The sequence below is a fragment of the Amblyomma mixtum genome, chromosome 1 (genome assembly GCF_055824585.1).
Source record: "Amblyomma mixtum isolate Tamu chromosome 1, ASM5582458v1, whole genome shotgun sequence".
In the NCBI taxonomy this organism is placed as follows: Eukaryota; Metazoa; Arthropoda; class Arachnida; order Ixodida; family Ixodidae; genus Amblyomma; species Amblyomma mixtum.
The window spans coordinates 28,553,807-28,578,333 of NC_143012.1; the positions used below are offsets into that span (position 1 = coordinate 28,553,807).

Here is a 24,527-nt window from a genome sequence, read left to right on the forward strand (position 1 = left end):
CTACTGAGACAATGCAACTGCAATTTCGCTTCTTTCTGATACTAAAATTTAGCGCAAATCAATAAACCCAGGCTGTGTACATTAACCAAAAGCGCAATCCTCCCCCTCCCCCGCGCGCACGCACACACACACACACACACACACACACACACACACACACACACACACACACACACACACACACACACACACACACACACACACACACACACACACACACCTCTTGAAAAGAAAAGTGCACATGTTTCGGGTGTGAAAATGTTAATATTAATAATTAGCACTACCGCGTCCACAACCACCACCACCAGTCTCCCATTCCTACGCAACTTCCCCGCGCCCCTCCGCTCTTTATTTATTTTTTTTTTTTTGAATCCGAACGAAGAAATCCTCCATGTAAGCGAGCCCATCAGATGTTGTCAACCCTTATCGAGGATAAACGCGGGCGAATTGGAGGCACTTTCGTCCAATCTGCGAGCATATCGAGAGGCATTCGCCCTCGCTCGGCGCTCGGGGGGCGCTTCAAGGATACGATGGCCTGAAAACCGCTCGTATGCACTCAAGAATGCGGATCGGCATCGCGAATGAGCAAAAGCAAAGCACGCGAGCGAAGACCTCTCACAAGCATGCAGCAGCAAGGTAAAGAAAGAGTCGTCGCGCTCGATGGGAAGGACGAGTGGAGAGGGATACGGATTCCGCACTAAGATGCGCCGGATCGGAATTCGCGTTACAGGCACTCGCATTACAGGGTGGTTGCCAAAGGAGTTTTTTTATTATCATTCGCCACTGTACACTGTTGTCCGTAGCGCCGAAGATGACATCATCAAGGTTTTAGTCACTTCGACGAGTTTCAATCAAACGCGTATGTATATTGCAACACGTGACTCGAGTTGTCCACGGTTTACAGTTAGTTCACGGTTTCGAACACCGAAAAAAAAAATTGGATGTGGTTTAGCTCTGGTTAAACCTGGAGGATTGCGAAAGCAACCTCTGCGCGTAGCCATATACTGTTGCGTGAGCTACATTACCCACAGTCTCGCCGTTTCGCGTGCTCTTGCACGACCATACTGCGCATGCGCGAGGACCAAGTGACGTCACTACGCAGGAGAGGGAGAGAGGGGCGATGGAGAGCGCGCGGCGGCGGCGGCGGCCCCGGCCTGCTAGCTATGCGTCGCTACTGCGCAACTGGCGAGCGCGGCGGCGGCGTGCCAGCTGTGCGCCGTGTGACGTCATTGCTCCTCGCGCATGCGCAGTATGGTCTTTCCTCGGCTCCAAATGGCTCGGCGACTCGCGTAGTGCGCTTTCGCAACAAAAATCTGTCTTTGCATGCGAGTCATTTAAACATCGTTTCTGCGAAACTGAGGAAGCGCGTGGTTTGTTTACTTTACAACGTTACTTCGTTGAAATTCAGTCATTCATTTACTTCAGTGGCTGTATGCATACATACACGAAAATGTTGGGCCGATAGCTGAAGCTACTGTAGGCTCAGTTTACTGACATATTCGGCAGTGAAAACAAGCGTGAAGGACATAACGAAAATCACCAGGATAAAGCGTATTAAAAAACTACAGAACAGCAGATTAAAAAATTAATAACAGAAAGAAAATGACGCGTGCAGGTACATAAATCCATGATTTATGCAACTATTAAAGATACGGGAGGAATACGACGCTGAATCAGTAAACACAAACAAACATGTTAAAACAGCAAAAAGAACTGAAGCGTTCGGAAATTAAATCTGAAATTAACTTTAATGAAATTTAAATTGAGGGCAGCGCAGCAAGCTATGGAAAAGCAAATCGCCAGTTTAATATATCAAATGCGGTTGTTTGCGAAACAACTGCGTTGCCATTATGAAGACACCACTCGTTTCCTCTACGAAATAGAATACAGCGAAAACCTTAAAAAAAGAGCATCGACACTAAATTTTTTTCCTTGCGCGTTTACTTCTTTCAAATGATGCGTTAGGATTAGCGTACGAGAAACACCCCGTGGTGTTCCCCTACGATCGCTAAATAATTTATAATCGAAATTCTTCTGTCATACTGTTTCGGTTTAATCAACCGAACGGTGTCCGTGACGCGAACGTGTTTAGGTCACGTGGTGCATAAAAGAAACTGCAATGTAATCGCCGATACGTAGTTTTAATTCGCCACGACAGTGACAACGCACGGCAAACGAGTGGTTATATTGCACTTTTTTCATGCCCTGTGTGACCTAAACACACTTTACGTGTCGCAAGCATCGTTCGGTGGATGAAACCGAAACAGCACGCGAGAAAAAATTCAGTTCGTAATTATTTAGCCGTTGTAGGCTAATGTCACGTGGTAATCCATGTATTCTAATGTCATCATCATCATCATCAGCCTGACTACACCCACTGCAGGGCAAAGGCCTCTCCCATGTCTCTCCAATTAACCCTGTCCTTCGCCAGTTGCGGCCACCGTATTCCCGCCCGTATCTCATCCGCCCACCTAACTTTCTGCCGTCCCCTGCTACGCTTGCTTTCTCTTGGAATCCACTCCGTTACCCTTAAAGGGGCACCGCGATGATTTCCTCAGTACCAATTAATATCATTAAATAGATTCATCATGCTTTCCAGAGAGCAGAGGAAAAGAATTATTGAAATCGGAGCATGCAAACGAAAGTTATTCCACTCTGAAAATTCGAAATGAAAAGCTCAGACGAAAACGCACTTCACTCGCCCATTTCACTCACCCAGTACCGAGATTGGGCGCTACCAATCAGAACCGCACCTAGCACACGCAGCGGAAGCGTGCATGCAGTCGTTGCTTTGTCGGGGCTGTAGACAGCCGCGCATTTTGACAGCGTCTTCCCCCCGTGTACGCGACGCCGTAGTCAGGGCAGGGGTGACTAACAACAAAGGAAGCTCCCCGAAGTTTCTTTTTTAGTCGGACTGGAAGGCTGTGGGCAGTAGCCCCCCTCCACCCCAAACTCGACTCCCGTCTCCTGTCCGTCCTTTATCTTCACAATGGCTTTTTTTTTTTTTTTTCACTGCCGTCTTGGTATGGTCACGGCCGGTCTCGAAGCGCGCGCTTTCTGGTTTGAGCCAACGTTTTTTGAACAGTGCTGGCCGCCATGAAGGTTTGAAGCGGAATAGAAAGTGTCGCCCCTAGCTGTATTCTTGTTAGTTTTCGTTCGCTTTCCCTGCTTCTTTCTAGTTTTTGTGGCATGCGAAAAGCTTTCAGTACTCAGAGACATAATATTTTGGATTCATTTCGCAAGTATAAAGGAACAATATGCAAACTGGACGCCCAACCAATGAGAAAGGCAGCGCCCTATCTGGATGCCACCTCATTTCCGCTGCCGCAAATGGCCGTTGCGACACCATCGGCTCGAAACAAGCATTTCTGGCGAAGATTAAAATATCAAATATTACGATTTCGGCGATCCCATTGCGCGTTCGGGACTCACAATGTCCCTTACTCTGCATACAAAGAATAAAGACCCCATGCTTTATCCTGCCTTCGCATTACATGCCCTGCCCTAGCCCATTTCTTCCCCTGGATGTCGTTAACCCGCGTTTGTTCCCTCACCCACTCCGCCCGCTTCCGATCTCTTAACGTTACATCTATCATTTTTCTTTCCACAGCTTGCTGCGTTGTCTTTAACTTAAGCTGAACTCTCTTTGTTAGCCTCCACGTTTCTGCCCCATAGGTGAGTACCGGTATTCGAAAGTATTATGCATGTATCATTAGATAAGAGAAAACATGCAGCTAAAATGAGGTGTCTACAGCCCATAACGTGCTATCCTGCATGCGCCATGAATTGCATTTGAGTACGGCTTTCTAGTATACTCACGACGCGCGGACGGTGCCTTGTTGGTCTTGTCCATTCACCTGGCACCTCATTCCGTACGTCCGCACTGCAGCGGCCTTTCAAAAGCGGCTACGCGCCACCTGTGAAGGGGATACGCAAACATGCAATCAAGCTAGTAAACAACCTACAATAAAAACAAACACCAGCAAACAAATGAGAAACCGCGCTCGCCGTGTATTATATACGCACCGTGCTCCGGATGATGCGGGCGGGTCGAGCGAGTCGTAAACCGCGCGTGTGTACGCTGCGTGGCGCGCGGGCGTAGAGGCCGAAACGTCGCCGCCTCCGGCGCGTAGTAGCGTGCAATGCCGCCGACGCGTTGCACGAATGTGCACCTACGTAGGGCGTTCCACCGCGCTGAATGTACGCGTGTATCCGAGGGCAAGTCCGTTTCTACTTTGTTATAGCCGTATCTTCGTTATAGCCCGTGCTGACCGCGCTTCCAAGTGGAATAGTCGTTCCTTCATTATGTCCATAATTTCGTTATAAGCGTTTCGTTATAACGGGGTTAAGGGGCCCGGCGATTACTTCGATTTAACCGTAGCTTCGCTATAGCTCGTGTTGACCTAGCTTCTAGGGCGAATCCTCATTCCTTCGTTACATCCAGAATTTCGTTATAAACCGTTTCGTTATAACGAGGTTACAGAGGCCCGGCGTTTATTTCGTTATAGCCGTAGCTTCGTTATAGCCTGTGTTGACCGCGCTTCCAAGGGGAATCGTCAATCCTTCGTTATATCCATAATTTCGTTGTAAACCGTTTTGTTATAACGAGGTTCGACTGTAGTTCTATGTACGCGGTGTTACGTGCAGCGAATAGTACGCTGTTGCATAGTTAGCACACTTACATACTTATACAATAGGAAATTGGCAATTAAGGGGGAGCCCAGTCGGGCGCCTCTTAATATGCGTGACGTTGGCGGAAGTTCGAATTAAGCGAGTTTGAATTAACCTGATTCCACTGTAGATCCACCTGTCCGCCAGGCATCACCATCGGCTCCTCAGTAAGGACAAAAGTAGTAAGGGAGCCCGGAAAGGGGGTGGGGGGGTGGGGGGGGGGGGTAGGCAGAGGATACGACGAAAAAGTTGCTGAGGTGGCGGGGAGCGTTCATTGCGGATACAACCGCGTATTGTCTACAACCTTTAATTAAGGAAAAAAAAGTTAAAGAAAAAAACTCTGCGATGCACCTTCGGGTTCACTTCAAAGTAGAGTATAAGAGCGTAATGCGGTATTCGGTCGTTACCACAGCGGTATTAAACGCTTGCTTTGTCAAACTAATTCCATCTCCGGAGCACACAGCGACTGTGGCCAGCACGTTCCTCGTAGCTTCCACCGCGCTGCACGCTTCTCGGGCGAGACTGAGTAGTAGGAGGGTTCGCACGGATGGAAAGAGGAGGAGAAGGGGAAAGGCAGGGAGTGAGGGAGGGGGGGGGGGGGGGGCGAGCTTTCCGGAGGAAGATGTTCGCGCTCGGCTAGCTGCGCTTGAAGAAGAAGAAGAGGCTTCCGGCCACTTCCGGGTCGGGCTCCGGTGGGGCATGCGAGAAACACTCCGTTATACCGCCGCTGCCCGCGCTGCAGGGACGCCCTGCTGTTCTTGTTTTTTTTTTTCTTTCTTTGACTCTGCGCTTTCCGTCATTGTGTTCTTTCCGTTTCACCGACTCGCTCCGCGAGCGAGGTGGAAAGAGCATCGTGTCTTTCACCATACAACACGCCTCCGTCTACGCACCACCGCTGTGCACAGCTGAGCGTAGCACGTCGTCAACCAACCCGCCGCCGCCGCCGCAAATAGTGCGAGTTATACACATGCCCTGGCCGAGACGATTCCCCCTCACCCCCGATATCATCGAGGGTCACGCACGCGTGCACTCGCTTATTATTATCACCGTGGCCGGCTGGTCACAGAGGCCCTTGTGTACACCGTTGGTCAGTGGATGAGAATCGCCACCCCCTCTCTTCCCGTCTGATCGGGTGTTGTATAACGGCCGGAGGCAGAAGCCGAGGGGCGTCACGTGGGAGTTGGGCTACGCTGACCGAACTGCGGCAGAGGAGTTGCGCTAGGGCGTCCATAGGGGCGTCCTCCTGGCGCGGTCAACTGCGCCCGAACGAGGAAATGCAATTCGCGAGAGCAGTGCTACTGCGAGGCCTGTAGGAGCAAGGTGGAGGGGAGGGGGGGGGGGGGGGGCGGGTTGAATCGGTCAAGACGAAGGAGAGGGCCGAATTACAGGGGAAGAGTGAGGCGCGGGGGTAATTTGATCGAATGGGAGTTTCTTCCTCAATCGTGACGACTTATCCTGGACGAGCTAGCGCATCTCGTGGGGACTGCGTGATGGCTCTCTTACTTTGTTGTCGTTGCTGCTGTGGGCTTTCATTCTCTGTATTTTTTTTTCTGCTGTGCGAGGCAGATGTATACGGAAGGAGTCGACAGGGGTGTGCATTGTATCATACTGATCATTTTTGAAGATGAACACTTCAGTGACTCGCAGCTCTGGCTGGCTTGAGACCTCAGCGCGAGGACTTGGCAAGCGTGGATGTCGCAGCATAGACACTGCCTATAGAACTCTCACGCCACACAGCCGAGACGAACGCTGATTCGAGCGAATGAAAAAGAAATTAGAAATGAACGATTGCAAAGACTAGGGAAAGGGCACGCGTTCGAGCACAGACAAATTTCGCGCTACTTACGACGTTGAGCATCGATATTTTCCATCATGAATGGCGCGGTGTTTAACCGTTAGAGGGTGTAAACAGAAAGGAGTAAAATGTCGTCAAGCGCATTCCTTTTTAAGGAGTGCGCTAGAGGACGGTTTACTCTCTCTTTACTCCCAAGAAGGAGTATTGGTGTTAGAGTGTATAGACTCGTAGTGATGCAAAACTATCGAAAAATTGACTATCGATAGTATTGATAGTTTTTTTGAAACTATCGATAGTGTAAAAAAAAACTATCGATAGTGCTACTATCGATAGACTATCGATAGTATTATCTATAGTAATACTATCGATTCTGCTATCGATTCTACTATAGATAGTGTTGCTATAGATAGTATTACTAGTGATAGTACCGCTATCGATAGCAAGACTATCGATAGTGAAACCGTCGATTGTAAGACTATTGATAGTAACAATATTGATATTACGCATTTGCTGGCCAGCGATATAACCAAAACATTTGCGATACCTGATTGGTTTCACGGTCTCATGATGGTTTGGTTTGGTTTATGGGGTTTAACGTCCCAAAGCGACTCAGGCTGTGAGAGACGCCGTAGTGGAGGGCTCCGGAAATTTCGACCACCTGGGGTTCTTTAACGTGCATGCACTGACATCGCACAGTACACGGGCCTCCAGAATTTCTCCTCCAAAGAAATTCTAGCTGCCGCGGCTGGGATCGAACCCGCGTCTTTTGGGTTAGCAGTCGAGCACCATTACCACTCAGCCACCGCGGCGGCTCACGGTCTCATGAGGCTTAACGTCCGAAAGATACTCAAGCTATGGGGGATGCCGTAGTGGAGGTATCCGGGTAAATTTCGACCAGCTGTGGTTCTTTAACGTGCACTGGGACAGTTCGGAAAAATAACTGCATCCGATGAAAGAACAAACACCCCAAGTTGTGCTGGCTTCCACGACTCTATCGTGCACTGTAGACGTCGTCTTGCTGACGTAACCGCTGCAGAAATGCTTTTCGCACACATGCTTCGCAACTAGGACATTCGCACGCTAAAATTTTATCCAGCAACTTTACGTAGGGAACGTCTGCAGAGGTCGGTGATGCGTAGGAAGTCATAAGGGGCGAGTCCTGTCAGTTACTCATACCATCACCTCCATACCACACACTAGGGAAACCAAGTTTAGGATGCAGTGGGTACGCGTGGTTCATTTTATAGAATCGATAGTACTATATATAACAAGTAGTATCGATACGGATATCGATAGTACTATCAATAGAACTATCGAAAGTACTATCGATAGTACTATCGATACTACTATCGAAAGTAATAACTATCGATAGTACTGTCGATAGCGCGCTATCGATAGTGCTATCGATAGCCTTTTTTTACTGTCGATAGTTCGATAGTGACTCAACTATCGATAGTATCGATAGTACTATCGATAGTTTTGCATCACTAGTATAGCGTGTAATGCGTAATTTGTAATCTACACTCTAAACACGAATACGCCTAAATGAGAGCAAAAGGGAGCAATTAGTCCTCTAGAATACTCCTTTTTATACAAGGGGGATAACTTACTCCCTCTTTATTCCCTTCTGTTTAGAGCGTGGCCCGGATGGAAACGACTGAAAAATGGTGAACGCTGAGATCGCAAGCTCATATGCGCTATTCAAACCAAGCACGCAAGGGCTTCAAATGAACGGCGTGATCTTTAACCCCCTCCCCCTTTCCGAGAAGAGGAATAAAAACAGCCTTGACTGCGCGTGACTCATTTTCTCGCACGTCCGCGCGTACGTCCTTCTACGCCGGAGTCGCCCGGGTCACGGTGCGAGCGCGTGGTGATGCTTCCAGAGAAGGGCCTGCGTATGAGATGCTGCGTATGCAGCGACTGCGCTTAACGGCACGCATCGCGGTGCTGGGCGGGCGAAACAATGAAGGCGTATGCTCGCCGGCTGCATCACAAGCAGGAAGTAGCGCGGACATCGTGTGTCGCTATTCACGTTAGGTTTGCTTTATCTGGAGCTGCGCTGGCCGGCCGGCCGACGACAGTGTTGGGCTGTAGGCGCAGCAGTCGAGCCGGCAGTTTGCATGTAATGTATACGCCAAGGTATACGGAGCAGCATTCTCTACGCGTCTCTCGAGCACTTAAAGAGCGCCGGTCCTCACTGAAGACCCGTTGTAAGATGTAACAATAGCGGGAGAACAGCTTTGTAAGGCTGCGCTGGGAGCGCGTTCCGCAAACTCCATCCTCCGTACACAGCGTGCGACGTTGGCTCACCACCTTATGCATATGAGATGATAAGGCTTGGAGCGGTGGTCAGTGGCGAGCGGTGGTCCGAATCCGAACTTTAATCTTCGTTCGGCATAAAACTACAGAGGGTTGCAAAAAGACTCCTCAAAGAGTGTAACAGCAGTCTCGTCAGCGGCATCATATACTCTTTTTTGACTCCCTACGCTCAAAGCAGACTCATATATAGTTATTTCAGGACTCGACATGTTAAACCTGCGGAACCGATAATCGCGGCGTGAAGTGTACCACGGGTGTGGTGCACACACAGTTTCATCATCATCATTTATTGACCCCTGAAGACCCTTGGGTGGTGGGGCATTACATAAGGGGGAGGGGGGGTTACATCACAATAATACAACAAGTCACAATCAGTGCCATATACATATACTGGCAGGATATAAAGAAAAAATGTGCATGAACCCATCACAGAGAGTGGTCAAATATATATAAAACATATATTGATATTTCAGGCCAAGATGAAGGCTCAAGCAGGAGTGGCAATACAATGACAAGGCAATGGGCCCAAGGCAGCGCAAAGAACTCGATTTACTCTTTTCTGAAGGCGTAAATCTATAACAGGAGTGAACCTACGCCAAAACGAACGGTGTACTCGCTTCTGAAGGAGAAGGAGAGAATCAACGACAAAATCAACCCATGGACACAGTGTTCGCAGAATAAGGTGCATTTAGTGACGCAACAATGAATAATCATCGCATTAGCGGACGAATTTCCCCACAGCGACGCCGTCTGTACGTTATTCTTCTATTCAACCTAGCTGTCCCTCAGAACAACTGCGATGGTAGTATTTTTTTTTCGTACAAAACACATACTTTTCGGTGCAAACAGCCATTATAGGCCCGAGAAATGCCCAGGGCCCCCGACCTTACGGCAATCAAACATGCAGCCAGCGTACGCACTCGTTCAAGAAATGGAAACTCTTTTGAGGGTAAACAGCGGTCGGGCAAAGAGGTTTGCTCAGCGCGTTCCTCGTTGCAAAAGACCGAAGCACACACCATTAAAAAGGGGGGAGCGCACAGAACGTGCCAAACCGAACGCTGCGCGTGACGATATAAAGGCACACCAGGAAGTGAAAAAAGCCTTTACGAAAGCCCGAGCAGAACTACCTGGCAAACGTGGCAGCCGGCTCGAGGCAGGAATAAAACGAGAAGTTAGTAAATAAATCGCAAAAACGACGAGAGACAGCGCGGCGGGGGCAGACGGGCGAAGCCCTGCCGATGCATGCAGCTGCTGCAACAAGAAGCAGGAAACGGGAAGAAAGTGTCAAGACCGGCGGCGGGTGCCGCACATATAGTACTCGCTGCAGTAAAATCGCGGCGGGCGAGCGTTTCCTATTTCCTAGCCACGAATGCGCAGCGACTTCCTTTTTTTTTTCTTTTAACTCTCTCACCACTTCACACCTCTAACAGCGGGCACACAAACACAGACAGCGGCTGTACAAGCTACAGGTCGTGAACGACTGTCGCCATTCCGCTTTGCCTTTTTCGTTTGTTTGTTTTTTCAGTCTCTCCAGTTTATTACCCCCCTCCGCGAAATGCCAATGGGGAAGACTGAAGAAAACGTGAATTCCTGAGGGATCGTGTCCGCTATCTGCAGGGTACATCCAGGAGACGGTTCGCTTTGGAACCGGTTCGCTACTCCGTGGTTCGCCGCACGCTATTGGCCGTTTCGCAGCGTGACGTCAGCCAGCCGGCTGACGTCACGCTGCGAAACGGCCAATCGTGCGCGGTGAACCGCGGAGAAGCAAACCGGTTCCAAACCGAACCGCCCTTACAAAAAAAGGTTTAGACAGTCTATAGTGTGTCTATAGACAAAAGTCTATAGGCTATACAAGTGCCATAGACAGTCTACAGACAATCTATAGATTTATGGCCATACACTTTTAGTAGCCTTTTGTCTGTAGACAGTCTATAGACTATGAATAGACAAAAAGCAATATCTATAGGAAGTCAATAGAGTCAATAAGAAGTCTATAGACTGTCTATAGACCATTTTTATAAGGACATATGAGTATGAAGGAGGGCAGTAAGTTGGGCATGTTGGTATAAACTCATAATGAATACTTAATAGCAAAAAGACTAACAGGCGCTTGTCTTGTGTGGCCATTCTTCCTTGTGTTCGTCTTTTTGCGCTCTAGTATCCATTATGTATTATGAGTATAATGGATCCAGGCCGCTGTATCGCTACCAAATGTGAAACAACGGCAATGGCGATCGTGAAGACGATGTCGACGATGTGTCATCTAATGGCGAGAAGAAACCGTATCGGTGTCCTTCATGCGGGGCTTTCAAGACGAGGTTAATGGACGAAATTTCACGAGTGAGTTTGAAAACTCATCTGCCCGACAGTTTATACTTCAAGGCACCGGCCCGGTGGCTTTCTTGAACACTCTTCGAATGACTTTATAATGAACGCGAAAACATCTACGAAGGTTGCCTAATGACAGCGCGTCCGTTGTTGTGTGCGGTTCCTGCGAATAGGCTTAGGCAGATAGCAGAGTTCGTGCAGCAGCTAGTTTTGCGTTTTGTAGAATCTGACGCCGATTCTATAGACACGGAATGGAACACCTTTCTTGTAATGTCCTGCTTTCAGTGAACAAGTCGCGCCGGTTCAATAAGCCACAGTCCTGCCTCCTGCCAAAACCGAGAAAGCGAAATCAAAATCGCACACGCTATATATTTTCCTTCCGGGTGAGGAGCAACGCGTTCGTTTCCTTCAAATCATTCGTCGTCATCGTCACCGCGGCTCGTCACATCGTCACGTGAAATGGTTTATGGGGGTTTAATGTCCCAAAGCGACTCAGGCTATGAAGGGCGAATGTATGTGTAGTGACCACAGAAATGCTTGAAGGGAAACTCAGGACAATTCTCCACCTAATTTTTGATCCTTGTGAATTGGATTTTTTGGCTCTTTCTGGCTATGCTGATGTTTGTCCGGCAGCAAAAGACGTACTTATTGCTGAGAAAATCTCGCGAGAAATTTCCCCGCTACTCGATCCATATTCGTGACGTCAAGGCCGAAAAGGACTCGGTGATAACTGTCTGAAAGTAAATGGCGGTGGAGCATAGCCTCATAGATCCGCGCGAAAATTTCCTTCAGGTTCCGCAATTTACTTGCGAAAACGGCCACTGGGAGGCGACACCTGTAGTTCAATTTTTGGTCTTTCCTAACTCATTTATTTATTTACAATACCCCTAAGGGCCCTCGTGCGAGGGTATTACATAGGGGGTGCGATACAAGCATGAAAATATGGCACAGGCACTTGTACCAAAATACACATAATAACGAAGTATGAAATAAATCTAGTAACGTACACAAATAACACAACAAACAACGCAGAATAAAATACTCAGTAAATGCAAATAATACAACAAAAATACCAAATCTGTTAGTCCATGGTTTGCTTTAACGAATGCTGAAACGATTGTAAGTTAACCTCAGTACCTATGTGTGATGGCAAGTTATTCCAGTCTATTATAGTGAACGTGAAAGCTACAGTGAACGCTATAGTGTACTAGTATTCTAGTACACTATAATAAAAGCCCTGTCTTGAGTGAAACACTGAAAGTATAGCCTCTCTGTAATTAGAACGCGGTAGTCCATCGAAACGGGTCACCTTGTAATTTGCCTTCGCTGTCTCTCTCGTTGTCACGCTGCTATAACAAACAAAAACACGCCGATCCGCATTAGGCGGGTTAATAATAACACGCCAAGCACGACTCCGTGTTTCTGCCGGTCGACCTCGTCGGAGGAAGGATGGAAAGCTACAGAAGCCTTCCGCGGCGACAGATCCGCCAAGCTGTCGCTGCTCGTCGGAGCGGCACCTGAGCCGGATGAACTGCGAGTTCGCGTTTGTGTCGCCCGCGCCTACCTTCATCCGGAAGGTCACGCTGTCACGCCTCCACTCAAATTTCAAGGCACTGCCTTCTGCACAAAGCCTGGCGTAGGTTAGTTTCGCTCTTCTTGCTAATACCGTGGCGGGGTGGAGGAGATCAATCCTAACTTACCCCTAACGAACACTCCCCATAAACGTATTCGTATAGTTTAAACAGATGTTTTATCCATATTGAAGTGCATTGTAAAGTTAAGTGTGTCGCATTCCTAACGATGTGTGTTCAGTGGGGTGAGAATTAACGACTGAACAAAAACAGAAAAAAAGCAAAGATAAAAACATGTAGCGCCCTCTGGAAAAAATATTTGGCACATTTTCATTAATACACGCTTGCTTTCTTTGTAGCTCATGCACCTGGTGGCGAGTTCGAACAAAGCATCGCATCCCGCTTCGCGATGCATGTGCCGCAGAGTTAATATTAAAGCTGTAATCTAAGGGTCGCGTCATCAAATTTGGGAAGCTAACGTACTTACGTACGCTAATGTTCAGTTCAGTTCAGTTTATTACCTTAAAGTCCCCCGTAGGGGCACTACATAAGGGGTGGGTTTTTATACAAACAGTAAGGATCGTGGTAAACAGTTATTGAAAAAATGGTCAGATACAAGTTGCAAAAACGAAGATGGGCAGGTAGTAGAAGCGATTTCGTGGAGAAGGCCGTTCCAGTCTGTGGCGGTTCGGAAAAAAAATGAAGCAGTGAAGGTGGTGGTCCGGGCACGTGGGCGCGCAACTTGAAGTGGATGGCTGGTACGATATGATATGCGTGCTGCTGCTGTGATGTATGGTGCTTGATTAAGGAACGAAAAAAAGAACTTGTGGTACAGTTCACTACATTTACTGGAACAGTGACGTATAGAGATGCACAGTGACCTCTACGGCGTAAGAGGTAGCACTGACATGTTGTCAGCCAGAATAAACAAGCACGCCGTAAACCTGCAGGACTTCTGGCAGCGGTGACTCGGAAATTCTTAACGGATCTATGTGAATGACCGCGACCATGATAGCCTCGTCATCCCTAAGCGTGGAAACCTTGCGAAGGCTAACAAAAGGGGTTTTCTAGCGCCAAGTAAGTGGTGAGTTAGAGCGCTTAACACCCTTGTTACTCACCTTTCGTTCATGACCACCACCCGGAAGGGAGCAACAAGGGTGTTAAACGCGCTAACTGACCATTCGGTGCTACTGTGTGGCGCACTTCACAAAGCACGATGCGCAATACGACGACTTGTCAGTAACTGCCACATCGTTTAAATTGACGCATCTAAGGCTTAAAAAACGTCTTGTTTTGGGCTATAGTTAGCAATTGTTCATCTTTGCTGATCTGTGTGTGCTTCCCGCCAAAGGTAAGCATCTAAGGCGCCCCCACGATGAAGGTACCGGAAAACGGGCAGCATGTATTTCCTTGAATTGACAATCCTCAGACAACGGAACGTACTTCCTGATTTGGCACGCGGCTATCAGACGATGGCATCAGGTCGAGAAAATTACCACGGACGAGCGAGTCGAAGATAATAATCCACAACCGGCCTGAAAGGAGGTTCTGCTGGCTTCAAGGTTCTGCCGGCAACTAAAAAGGGCACCTTTAATATCCGTGCATTCGTAACAGCCGATTGCAAACACCCAACTAATTCCTTAGCTGTGGCAAGCAAAAAATTTACAGATGCTCAGATGGTCTTATGCGTTGAAATGCGTAATCAAATGCTTTTTTAGGATGATGTGCCTGTTTCGCTTTATGGCTCGCTATTTTGTTTAAATCCTTCGACATATAAGTCAGTAGAAAGCATAAGGCATGTGATTTCTTTGCGTGGCTTGGAAAAGGGCCTGAGCTGAATACGGCCTGCTGAAACGTAGGCGTGGTTTAATACCCCGGAATCAAGGGTGGAACTGTCGGCAGGGTGCAGTCGTTTTTACATGCAGGCGTACCTTATAGGTCCAGAAAAGAAGGAATAAATACAGCCATTAATCTTGAAACTAAGTCATCATTCAATCAATCAATCAATCAATCAATCAATCAATCAGTCAATCAATCAATGCGTTTATTTCTTCAGCAAGAAAAGAACAAGTGGAAGATTAAAAAAGCGGAACTGTCCACTTGACAAGCTTCTAGATCCTCGCTGATTGCTCTGATGAATCTCGGTGTCACGTGACGCAAAGACGCGCCTTAAGCGTACTGGACGTTTATATAATTTTTCACGTGACACGTTTTTACACTGGCTGCGAGATTTTTCCATAATTGAGGATCGAAAGCCTCTGGCGCAGCACCTGTGGCAATTGCGCTTTTCCCCGTTCGGAACTCTCTAACACCCAGAAAGTTTAAATGCGCAGTTATCGCGCCTCCGCATCAGAGCTTTGCTACGCACGAACGAGTCAAGGGTAATAAACCACAACCGGATCGGAAAAAAGGCTGTGGTTTCCAAGTTTTTTTTGTTTTTTTTTTTCTCGGAAACTCAAATGGGCAACCCGACTATTCGTACGTAACGTTCGAAGCGTACTGACCAAAGAAAAAAAAATTCTCTCGGTCTTATAAGCGGCAAAAAAGTAGGAAGTCCAACTATCCGCTGCCCTGCCATTCGATCTATAAAGTAATGAAATCGCGGTAACAATGCAGTCAGGGCCGTGCCATACAAAGCGCCATAGTGCAGAATGGCCGTGCCAGAACATCAGTGTAGCGAAACGTCGCTTTTTTTTTTTTGCAAATCTCTCCGCATAAAGCACTGTTTAGTAACACAAATATCGATATTAACGAGACGCTTCGCTTTGGAACCGGCTCTAAAGCGAACTGTCTCGTGGATCTACGCCCAGGACCGCGTTCTCTTGAGCGCCAACACAGAAAACATGAATTACCCTAAAGGGGAGTAAACAGGGAGTAAATCGTCCTCGCGCACTCCCTAACAGGGGCTGGGTATGCTGCCTATCCCGTGGTGTAGATTTCCGTCCCTAAAATTACGGAATACTTGCGGTTGGCTACGGAAACGGATTACCTCTTCAAAATACGGAAAGATTTTAAGAGTTTTCAACCTCCTCTATTTGCTAACCTCATGACCCCTCCTCCTCCTTGCGCTGATAACTGCTTAAAGTTGCTATGCTTTCAGGTGGTGCCAACTAGATGGACATTTTTTCCGGGCACCCCAAGGCGCCCGCGACAGCCGGAGCCGGTCTGCGCATGCGCGAGACGCGAGCAGCGCAAGCTCCAACGCGCCGATCTGTTCCCGCCAAATATTTGGCGCTGCAGCATGGTGGCGCGTCAGAAGTGGGGGCCGGTTTACAACAATCGGAGGATCGCGAGGCTCTATTGCTGAATACATATGTACAGTCTTTGTCAAAAGTAACCAGGCTGCACGTTTGTCTTCTCAGTCGTATATTAACGCTATTATGCCATCCTTCAAGCTCTAAATCTCTCTATGGTAAGAAGAACCCCTGTTCTCACACCTTCAAAGAGCTTTTTGGTCATTTACGAAGCCGTGAGGGCTCTGTTATACGAATGAAAAGCTAAGCATGGAGCCTGGTTACTTTGGACAAATACTGTACGTATGTCTCTAAAAAGATGATAGCCGTCTTGAAAACCACTGAAGACCGTTGTTAAAGGTCTGGTAGCCGCAATCATTTAAGGATTGCACCCCAGGCTAGTTCTAGCTTTTCCATTCATTCGGCGACCGCCAAGAACGACCCCGCGCTGCAGACTGAAATGAAGTCCTCCAGTTCCGGCGTATCGTGCTTACCCGTGTAGTGTTTCAGTTCAATGACGTGTCCAGTGACGCAAGTGACACCTTCGGCGGGCGTGATAGGATCGACTTACGTGGCCTTGCCGAAAGGCCTCCTTCGTCTTTTCTTATTTCTACTTTACCATTGACACGCTCTTGAGCCCACTGTCGCGGATAAGAATCTCTGCCGGCCAATTGTCTTCCGGCGACCGAGGGACGAAAGGCGGCCGCGAGAGAGTCCCATGGCGCATAGTTACAATGCACGGCCAGCTGAGAAGTAGGACTCGCGGGCGCTTTCGAAACCGCCCTTCTTCCCCCTCAGAGCAAAGAGCCGCGCGGTCAACTGAAAAAAGCTGTCATTGCGCAAAGCCGGACATACCTCGCGCGTTGTCCCACGCGCGCGCTCCTCCACGAAATACCCTGCCGCCAACAGGTTTGCATGCAACGCCGCATTAGTGGGCCCTTCCAAAAAAGAAAGTCCGGTTCCGAGCGGTGGCCCCCCGCCGGACTGTCCAAACAAGCTTTCTTTTGCTTCTCCTTACACCACGCGCGCGCGAGCGTGCTATTTAGAAATTCACTGCCACGATGCAACATAATAGCCGGCCCTCGGCCGTGTCCCTTTGTTGCGAAGGCGTCGCTCGTCGTCGATGCGAGCGCCACCACCCCCCACTTTACCACCTGATCCATTGTTGCCTGGCGCGCGATGATTCAGGCTCGGAGGAATGGAACGCGTTTTTTCATGGCGGCGGTCTCTGGACGCCATTCAACGGGCTCTCGCCTCCTTCTACGAGTTCCTTTTGATCTCTTTCGGACCCAACGCGTGCGCGCTGGCGTGCTGCGACGATTTATCCCCCCCCCCCCCCCCTCCACCGCCCTGTTTCGATCCCCGCTATTACGTGCAGTCACGAGGCCGCCCAGGGACTGTGGGACGGCTGGCGCACCCTCTCTGCTAAGGAATGTAATCCGTTGATGCCGAAACACTTTGCCAACCCTGCGACGATTTACTCTCCGTCTCAATACATGCAGCACCACGCTGGCTGCGGCAATGTACGAGGCATTAGGTACAGCGTTGTGTCTGGGTAGTACATGGAATGTCACCGTAGCAAACATAATGACAATTCATTCTGCGTCACATCATACCATACGCCATGAACGAGTAGTCATGTCTGTATTATGTGGCTGCATGGCGCGACTCTCTTACCTAGCATAATGTAGTCTATGTACAGTACGTGGCATTTGCTACAGCGTTGTGTCTAGTACACGGAATGTAGTGCGCTTCAAAGAATATTATCTCAGCGAAACTTGTGACAGTGCAAGGCGTAACTCTATTACCCAGCGTAATGTAGTCTATGCATCTTGAAAACGTAGCAGCACGAAAAAACGGGGACAAAATAGACACACGTACGACAGGACATATGCTGTGTCTATTTTGTCCCCGTTTTTTCGTGCTGCTACGTTTTCAAGATGGATCAATACCAACTGGCCCAAACTTCGGTGCTTTTGCATAGTAGTCTATGCACGTGGCATTTGCTACGGCGCTGTGTCTAGCACACGGAACGCAGTGCGCAGAATATCATCTTAGCAGAACTTGTGACAATTTATTCTGCGTCATATAACACACCATATGCGGCGGTGCTTCTTACCCAGTGTAATGTAATCTTTTACTTAGAAAGCCAAGCTTCATGCTGGTGGTCGTCATCGCGACCTTGAATTTGTACGCCGCTGCCGCAAAGGAATCCCGCATCCAGAGAGATTTCGCCACAGACTACGTGTACATAAGTTGCAGCGCGATAAGCTGCGAGGTTTTTTTTTCGGGCGCGGGGAAACTGGAAACGGAATGAAACCACGTACCGCCGATTTCTATGCTTGTTATGTACCTAGATAGTGAGTCAAAACCACGTGGTGCGACTGGCGCAGAGCCACGGTCATGCATCAAGACGTGGCAAGTAGGGAAGGTTTAGAAGCGGCGCGCATACACGAATACCCGACATCGCAGCAGTTACCACGACAGCGTGGTGAAGATTGTGCAAGGTGTGACTCGTGCCATGGAGAGGTACAGCTGAACTAATTAATGCACCAGGCTACGTAGCTGATGAGTACAGTCCGCATCTCCCTTGTGTAGAACGTTCCACACAGACCTGCAAGCGCTGTGGGCACGAGAAGTTTACCCGCGGGCCATGGGCCACTGTATAATTTCAGCTTTTATTGTGTCTGCAAGCGCTGTGGGCACGGGAACTTATTGCCCGCGGGCCATAGGCCACTGTATAACTTCAGTGACCCATGGTCCGCGGGAAAAGTTCTTGTGCCCACAGCGCTTGCAGGTCTATGTGGCTGTAGACTTGCACTCAACAGTTCTATCTACAACCTAGCAGATGGAGCAAGGTGTCGCTTTGGTTTCAGTTCTGTGCACGTCTTGAGCGCTGTACACAAGTGTGACACACACTGTATGTGGCGACGTTATATATATTTAACTGCTCCCGAGTTTTCTCGATAAAATGACGACAAAAACACGCTTCAAAAAAATAACCTAATCGTATAATTTTGTTTTCAATAGCGGTACACACAGGAGAACTGTTGAAAACGAAACTTTGCCCGCTCGGTCCATCCAACCTACGCGCCTAAACTAGGAACCTTTACGACCAACTTTAAACAAAACAGCTAAGAGATTCGTTTGTAGCGGAGACGAGTATTAACCCAAAGGTGAGAGCGAGTTAAGAGTACTCAAGCATGGCGGTGGAAATTACCGTACGGCGTACTATGAACCCGCGCAAGGTAGCTTGCTGACGTCACAACTACAGCCCAGCCAGCAGCAGCCACGTACGTACTGCACGCAACTGGACCGAACCAGACCGGACCGAGCGTAGGAGGAGCGCCGAGTTACCAGTACTCAACCATGGCGATGGAAATTACCGTACGGCGTGCTATGAACCCGCGCAAGCTAGCTTGCTGACGTCACGGCTCCAGCCCAGCCAGCGACAGCCACGTACGTACTGCACGCAACTGGACCGAACCAGACCGAACCGAGTGTAGGAGGAGCGCCGCTCACGTTGCGTACGGGTGGGGGGTGCCCATCGCGGAGCGGTGCCGCGGCGATTGGCGGACAGGACCGCTATGCTAGCCTCCGCGCTGACCACCGCGCGAGCGCCGCTGACCTCGATGAGGATAGCGCGCCCGCAGAGCGGACCCAAGGACGCCAAACCACGTACACCGCGCCTACAGTCGGGCGCTGCGCGCCGGAATGCCGCCGCGCGCTCGGCTCGCATGCATGGAGTGCGTATTGGCACCGGATCCCGTTGGAGCCATTAGGGAGCCGGGGCGCGTGCCGCCGACCATTTATTGTTGGGCGCACGCCGACCCCCCCATCCATCGCTGTAGCGAGGAGGTTTAAAGGAGGACAGGTTTTTTTTCACTTACGTCACATCCAGCATCGCCCATAAGGAGAGTGCTTCGCTTGATTTGTATTTCAATAAGTGCCAACGTCAATTTCAGCGCTGTGCGGAGAGTAACTAGGTAGCAGCGGGTGTTGTCGACACGTGAAGGTAGAGAGCTCTGAACCTGGTGGCTGTCCACACCCAGCCATTCTGCCAAGCCCTCGCAAATTATGTATTGCAAAAGGCAACACACCCTCCTAGCTTGTGCTTTCCATTAAGCACAGCTCCCATTTCCACCTGTGTTTTCATAGGTGGGCTCAGTGATAAATATAGGCCAACAAGGAAAAAGCACTGGTTGAGAGTGGCAGTCTGGGCTATAGTTGGTCTATTTGCAGCAATGGAAAAAGCAGTGCAACATTGCTTGTGGAGTTTAATCTCGCCTCATTTTTTCCTTTCGTCAGTATATACTGCAGTTGTAAATAAAACGATTCACTTGGCGGTAGTCAGCACTCGTGTTGTTTAATCTTTCGCCCTCATCTGTTGAGCTACAAGGCATGTCCGGAAAGTAAGAATACACTGCGCACCACCCGCTAAGTTACAAAGCTAGTCATTAGGTGGGAGCACTATGATAGACTGCAAACCTTAAGCTTCCCTTTCCCCTCCTGTTTACTGTGCTCAATATGTGCACGGCCAAGTATCACACTTTAAAAAAATCTGCACTGATCCAGACTTCCGCCAAATGCGCGAATTAATGCACGATGAGCCTTCTCCATGCACGCCATAGTGAGACGTGTGCTATTTATGATGATATTAGGATTCGTCAAAATATGGTGAAGTGGTGCCGTGAGTTCTTAGAAGACACAGCTGATGTTCATGATGAAAAAACGAGCGGGAGCTCGTCTGTTGTGACAGATGTCCTTCTTTGCAAAATCAAAGGTGGAATTTGTTCGAATAGGCAGGTGGCGATGAGGCATATCTCATGAACTCGAACTTCATGCCTATATGCAAAGCAGCTAACTCTGCAGCATATTGAGAAAGTTTATAACAGTTACGGCAGTGCATTTAAAGCAAACAGAGGGGACTGCTGCCATGTGGTGCATGTCTGCTTCATGACAGCGACTGGGTCTATACAGCGCACGCCACCGCCTCGCATATGGCAATGGCAAGATTCAAGTAAAAGATTTTGGAGCCTCCCTCCCATAGCCCAGACTCAGCACCCAGTGATTTTCACTCGTTAGTTCATATGAAGAAACATCTCACTAGAAAACCATTCACCAATAAAGAAATCACAAGAGTCATGACGATGTTTACATATTAGGCGGGATACTTCTATGACCACAGAATCGATTCCCTAGCTAAACAATTGTTTGGGTTATGATGGCAAATATATGTAAAAAATGAAGAAATGCGGAATTAATACTTTTGAGCTATGAGTAAAAATTTTTCACAGCCGTGCTCTCCTTTGTATTTTTACTTTCTGGACACGCCTCGTATAAAAAAAAATTGTGACCAGACTTATTTTGCAGAAGCTGTTAATCACTTATGAACTGCAATGGCTACCAAACTGATTGACAGTGTAATAACAGTGTAATAACTAAAGTATAACTTCAGCAAACTTTTCTGCTCATGCAACACTGATCAGTGATATGTGATTAACTGCCCCAACATGGGCGTAATGATGCACCCTTGTGATAAGCACATCTTTATGTCTTCTTTCATTGCAGGTGACATCATCACGACACTACCTGTAGGTGCCACAATTAATGTCACATGGCATTTGGCATATCCACATAAGGTGAGCATGAATGCTGTGCACAAAAGCCTGTATTTTATACGGTCATTCTTCAAAAACTGGTCCTGGGATGCTGTAACATGATGGTTTCAAAGTAATGTGCAGAAACAAATAAAAATTCTTGGAAACTCTGTAGAAGCCCTGCTTTGTGCATAAGCTTCTCAAGTTTGAGACAATAGAGAATAAAAAAAATAAGACAGACCTATTCTTAGTGAACCGCTCTTAGTGCCTCTTCTCTTGAAAGAAGGGCAGGTACGGCCATGTTTAGTTCAAGCTGAATGAAGTGCAAGATTATTGGTGGAAATTAATGGCTAAATTAATCAGCCTTGCCATGCAGAATTCCTGTGAAATAATAGACTCAGAAGCAAAACCTGTACTGGATGTGCAGTTCGTCATTTGCTATGAAAGATAATCCCAAGCTAGGAAGAGCGATATACGGCTCCTCTTAATATTACTACGCATTTAATTGGGCCATTTGGTTAACCACACCTGCGTACAAAGTCAGCTTGAGCATTGGGTTCAAAATCAAATTAAAATGTGTGAAACAATGCTGCAGAGTGCAAATAAGTTGATTCACACCTTGCCAAAGGGCAACGTTTCATGTCTCCTCTGTGCTCTACCATCACCTCATGAATTCATGCTGGCCTCATACAATCATCTTTTGGCTTCCTTTTGCAACTGTGTTAGATTGAGTTTGTTTGCAGGGAGTGAAGTTTTAATTTGTGCTTTGTTGCAGGGGGGATTCAAGTTAGAACTGCTCGATGCTGAGGAGAAGCATCTGCAAGACTTGACACCATCTTCAGAATTCCTTGGCTTGGGTGATGCTACGTAAGTATTGTTGCAATACAAAGCTTGTTTTGGCAACACGTGAAGGTTACGTTAGCTGTATTACACTTAGAACCATGCTGGTGTTAATAGACATGATTCACCTGTGTTCACTTTGCAAAATCTTGGGACATAACTTGTGTCCTAATCTGAAAAAGTGCAAAGACAGCAGAAACCTGCGTCCAGTAGTGGGCATCGCACTAGTTCCTATATGTACCAATCAATCAGCACTGCTAGTTTTATCTGACAAGAAATAAACTTTATGAACTAAATATGAATTAGAACATGATCAATTTGAAATATTTACATATTGAATAAATAACACTTATTATTTTGTTTCTGCAAAATTGTGAAATTTGTCTCTGGCTACTAATATGATAGACTTTCACTTTTATGTTCCACTTCGTGCACTGCAAGATCATAACTAACACTTCATGTGTACCTTGCCTTTCTGTTTGAATTTGCTATGAAGATGTTTGCGTTTCAAGCCTGTAATAGTCTCTAAAGCTAGGCTGGTAGTATGCAATAAATAATAAAAATAAACAACTATGTGCAATGCACGCACAAGTAGCTCTAGTGTAGTCAGGGTAAAATGTTACGACTCAGCAGTTCAAAGCACAGCCAGCATTGTTGTTCCATTTCTAGAGCTTTCATTTACAGTATTGTACATATAGCACAGTGGAATGTTGGACAATATTGCAAAAAGGATGGCAGTGTTTCTACACAGCCTCTGCTATTTAAGTGATAGGATGCAGTTCCTTAGATTGAAACACATCATGAAACAAAGAGGCTGTTTTGCTCACCAAACTTGAAGAAAGGTTGATCTTGCAAACATGTCTGGCCCAACTATTTAATCTCTATTTGCACTTCAAAAGCTACTGGTTTACACAACTACTTGGAACATGTTTTAGTAAAACCTTGAATGCCCTTGTGACAGAAGCGAAATTTTAGCTTCACAGCGAAGTTACTTCTATTTTTGTCAACTTCGCTGCTCAGAATGAGTAGACCACTGCATCTATGCATATCACAGTTAGTATTACTGCAGGTGGAAGTTTAAAACTGTGTACCGCTTTGCATTTCTCTGTACTCAGTGCTCAGAGCTCAACCGTGCGCCTTCCTGGGTCTGTCGCTTGCCGCGGCTGCTCCATACGTCTCCTGCGGCAGGCATCTGAGTGGGGTGGGAAGTACCTCTTCTGGAGTTGCGCCGATGTCGACCTTGTACCAGGTACTATTATGTACTCATTTAAGGAGAAATCACAGGTGTGTTGTGAAATCTCAGTTATTAAGCATGTTGTGTTCGGCCCCTGAAACAACAGTTGTATACCTTGGAGTCATGCCTTGCTTCTTGGATTTAAGTATTCACCCTTGATACAATAATGACCGATACAGTATGCATAATCTATATGTTATATCACTTGTACTCTTAGCACATGATTGCTGTGAATGAGTGCAATGATGGAGAGGATATCAGAAGCTATATACATGACAGTAAAAAACGACAAAATTATGAAAGATGACACGTGAGCTGTGGTGCCAAGGTTCACTGCGTATACGGCTATATAGGGCATGACAAACTACTTCTTGAGTTGCCTTATCAAGAACCATGTTTCACTTACATTTGCATCAAATAATCTCTATGCTAATTAGACCTAGGTGTTAATAAGAATTCATCAATTTTCCACTAAAAATTTTTTTGACAGTGATATTCCTTCTTCAATAATCTGTAAGGCAGCACATTATAAATATGTACGCAACACTTTTGTGCCCTAAAATATTTTATGGTGCAAAAGGAGATGGCATTGTCCAGAAAGTCAGCCTAACAATCTGATGTCTGTTCAACTGCAACCTGAGGTTTAATTTAGCTGCTGCAGTTGATTGCTGTTGGCAGCCAGATGAAACCGCCAGAAGCCAGCATATTCAAATGGCACTAATCAAGCCTTCAACCGGACACTTATTCTCTCTTGGTAGGTTCAGGCTAAGAGCGTGTGTTACCTATGCAGTGCCGGAGTTCAATGTCATCTGCTCCGGCCACGGAAGGATCGAAGGTGGAAGGTGCCACTGCGATCACCTCTACTCTGGCAATGTGTGCCAGTACAAAGGTAAGAGAGCAAGTTTTTTGCACTGGTTTTTCAATACAAATCTATTC

At 47.5% G+C, this 24,527-nt stretch overlaps 1 protein-coding gene across 1 annotated transcript in view; it reads left to right on the plus strand.

The window, feature by feature from the left end:
• Positions 1-24,527, plus strand: part of LOC149365877 (uncharacterized) — a 53,576-nt gene that overhangs the window by 4,550 nt on the left and 24,499 nt on the right. The window contains exons 2-5 of the mRNA XM_089546957.1: positions 21,489-21,559; positions 22,293-22,384; positions 23,473-23,606; positions 24,382-24,480. Of these exons, the coding sequence (XP_089403083.1) occupies positions 21,489-21,559; positions 22,293-22,384; positions 23,473-23,606; positions 24,382-24,480 (396 nt within the window). The remainder of the gene's footprint in view (positions 1-21,488; positions 21,560-22,292; positions 22,385-23,472; positions 23,607-24,381; positions 24,481-24,527) is intronic.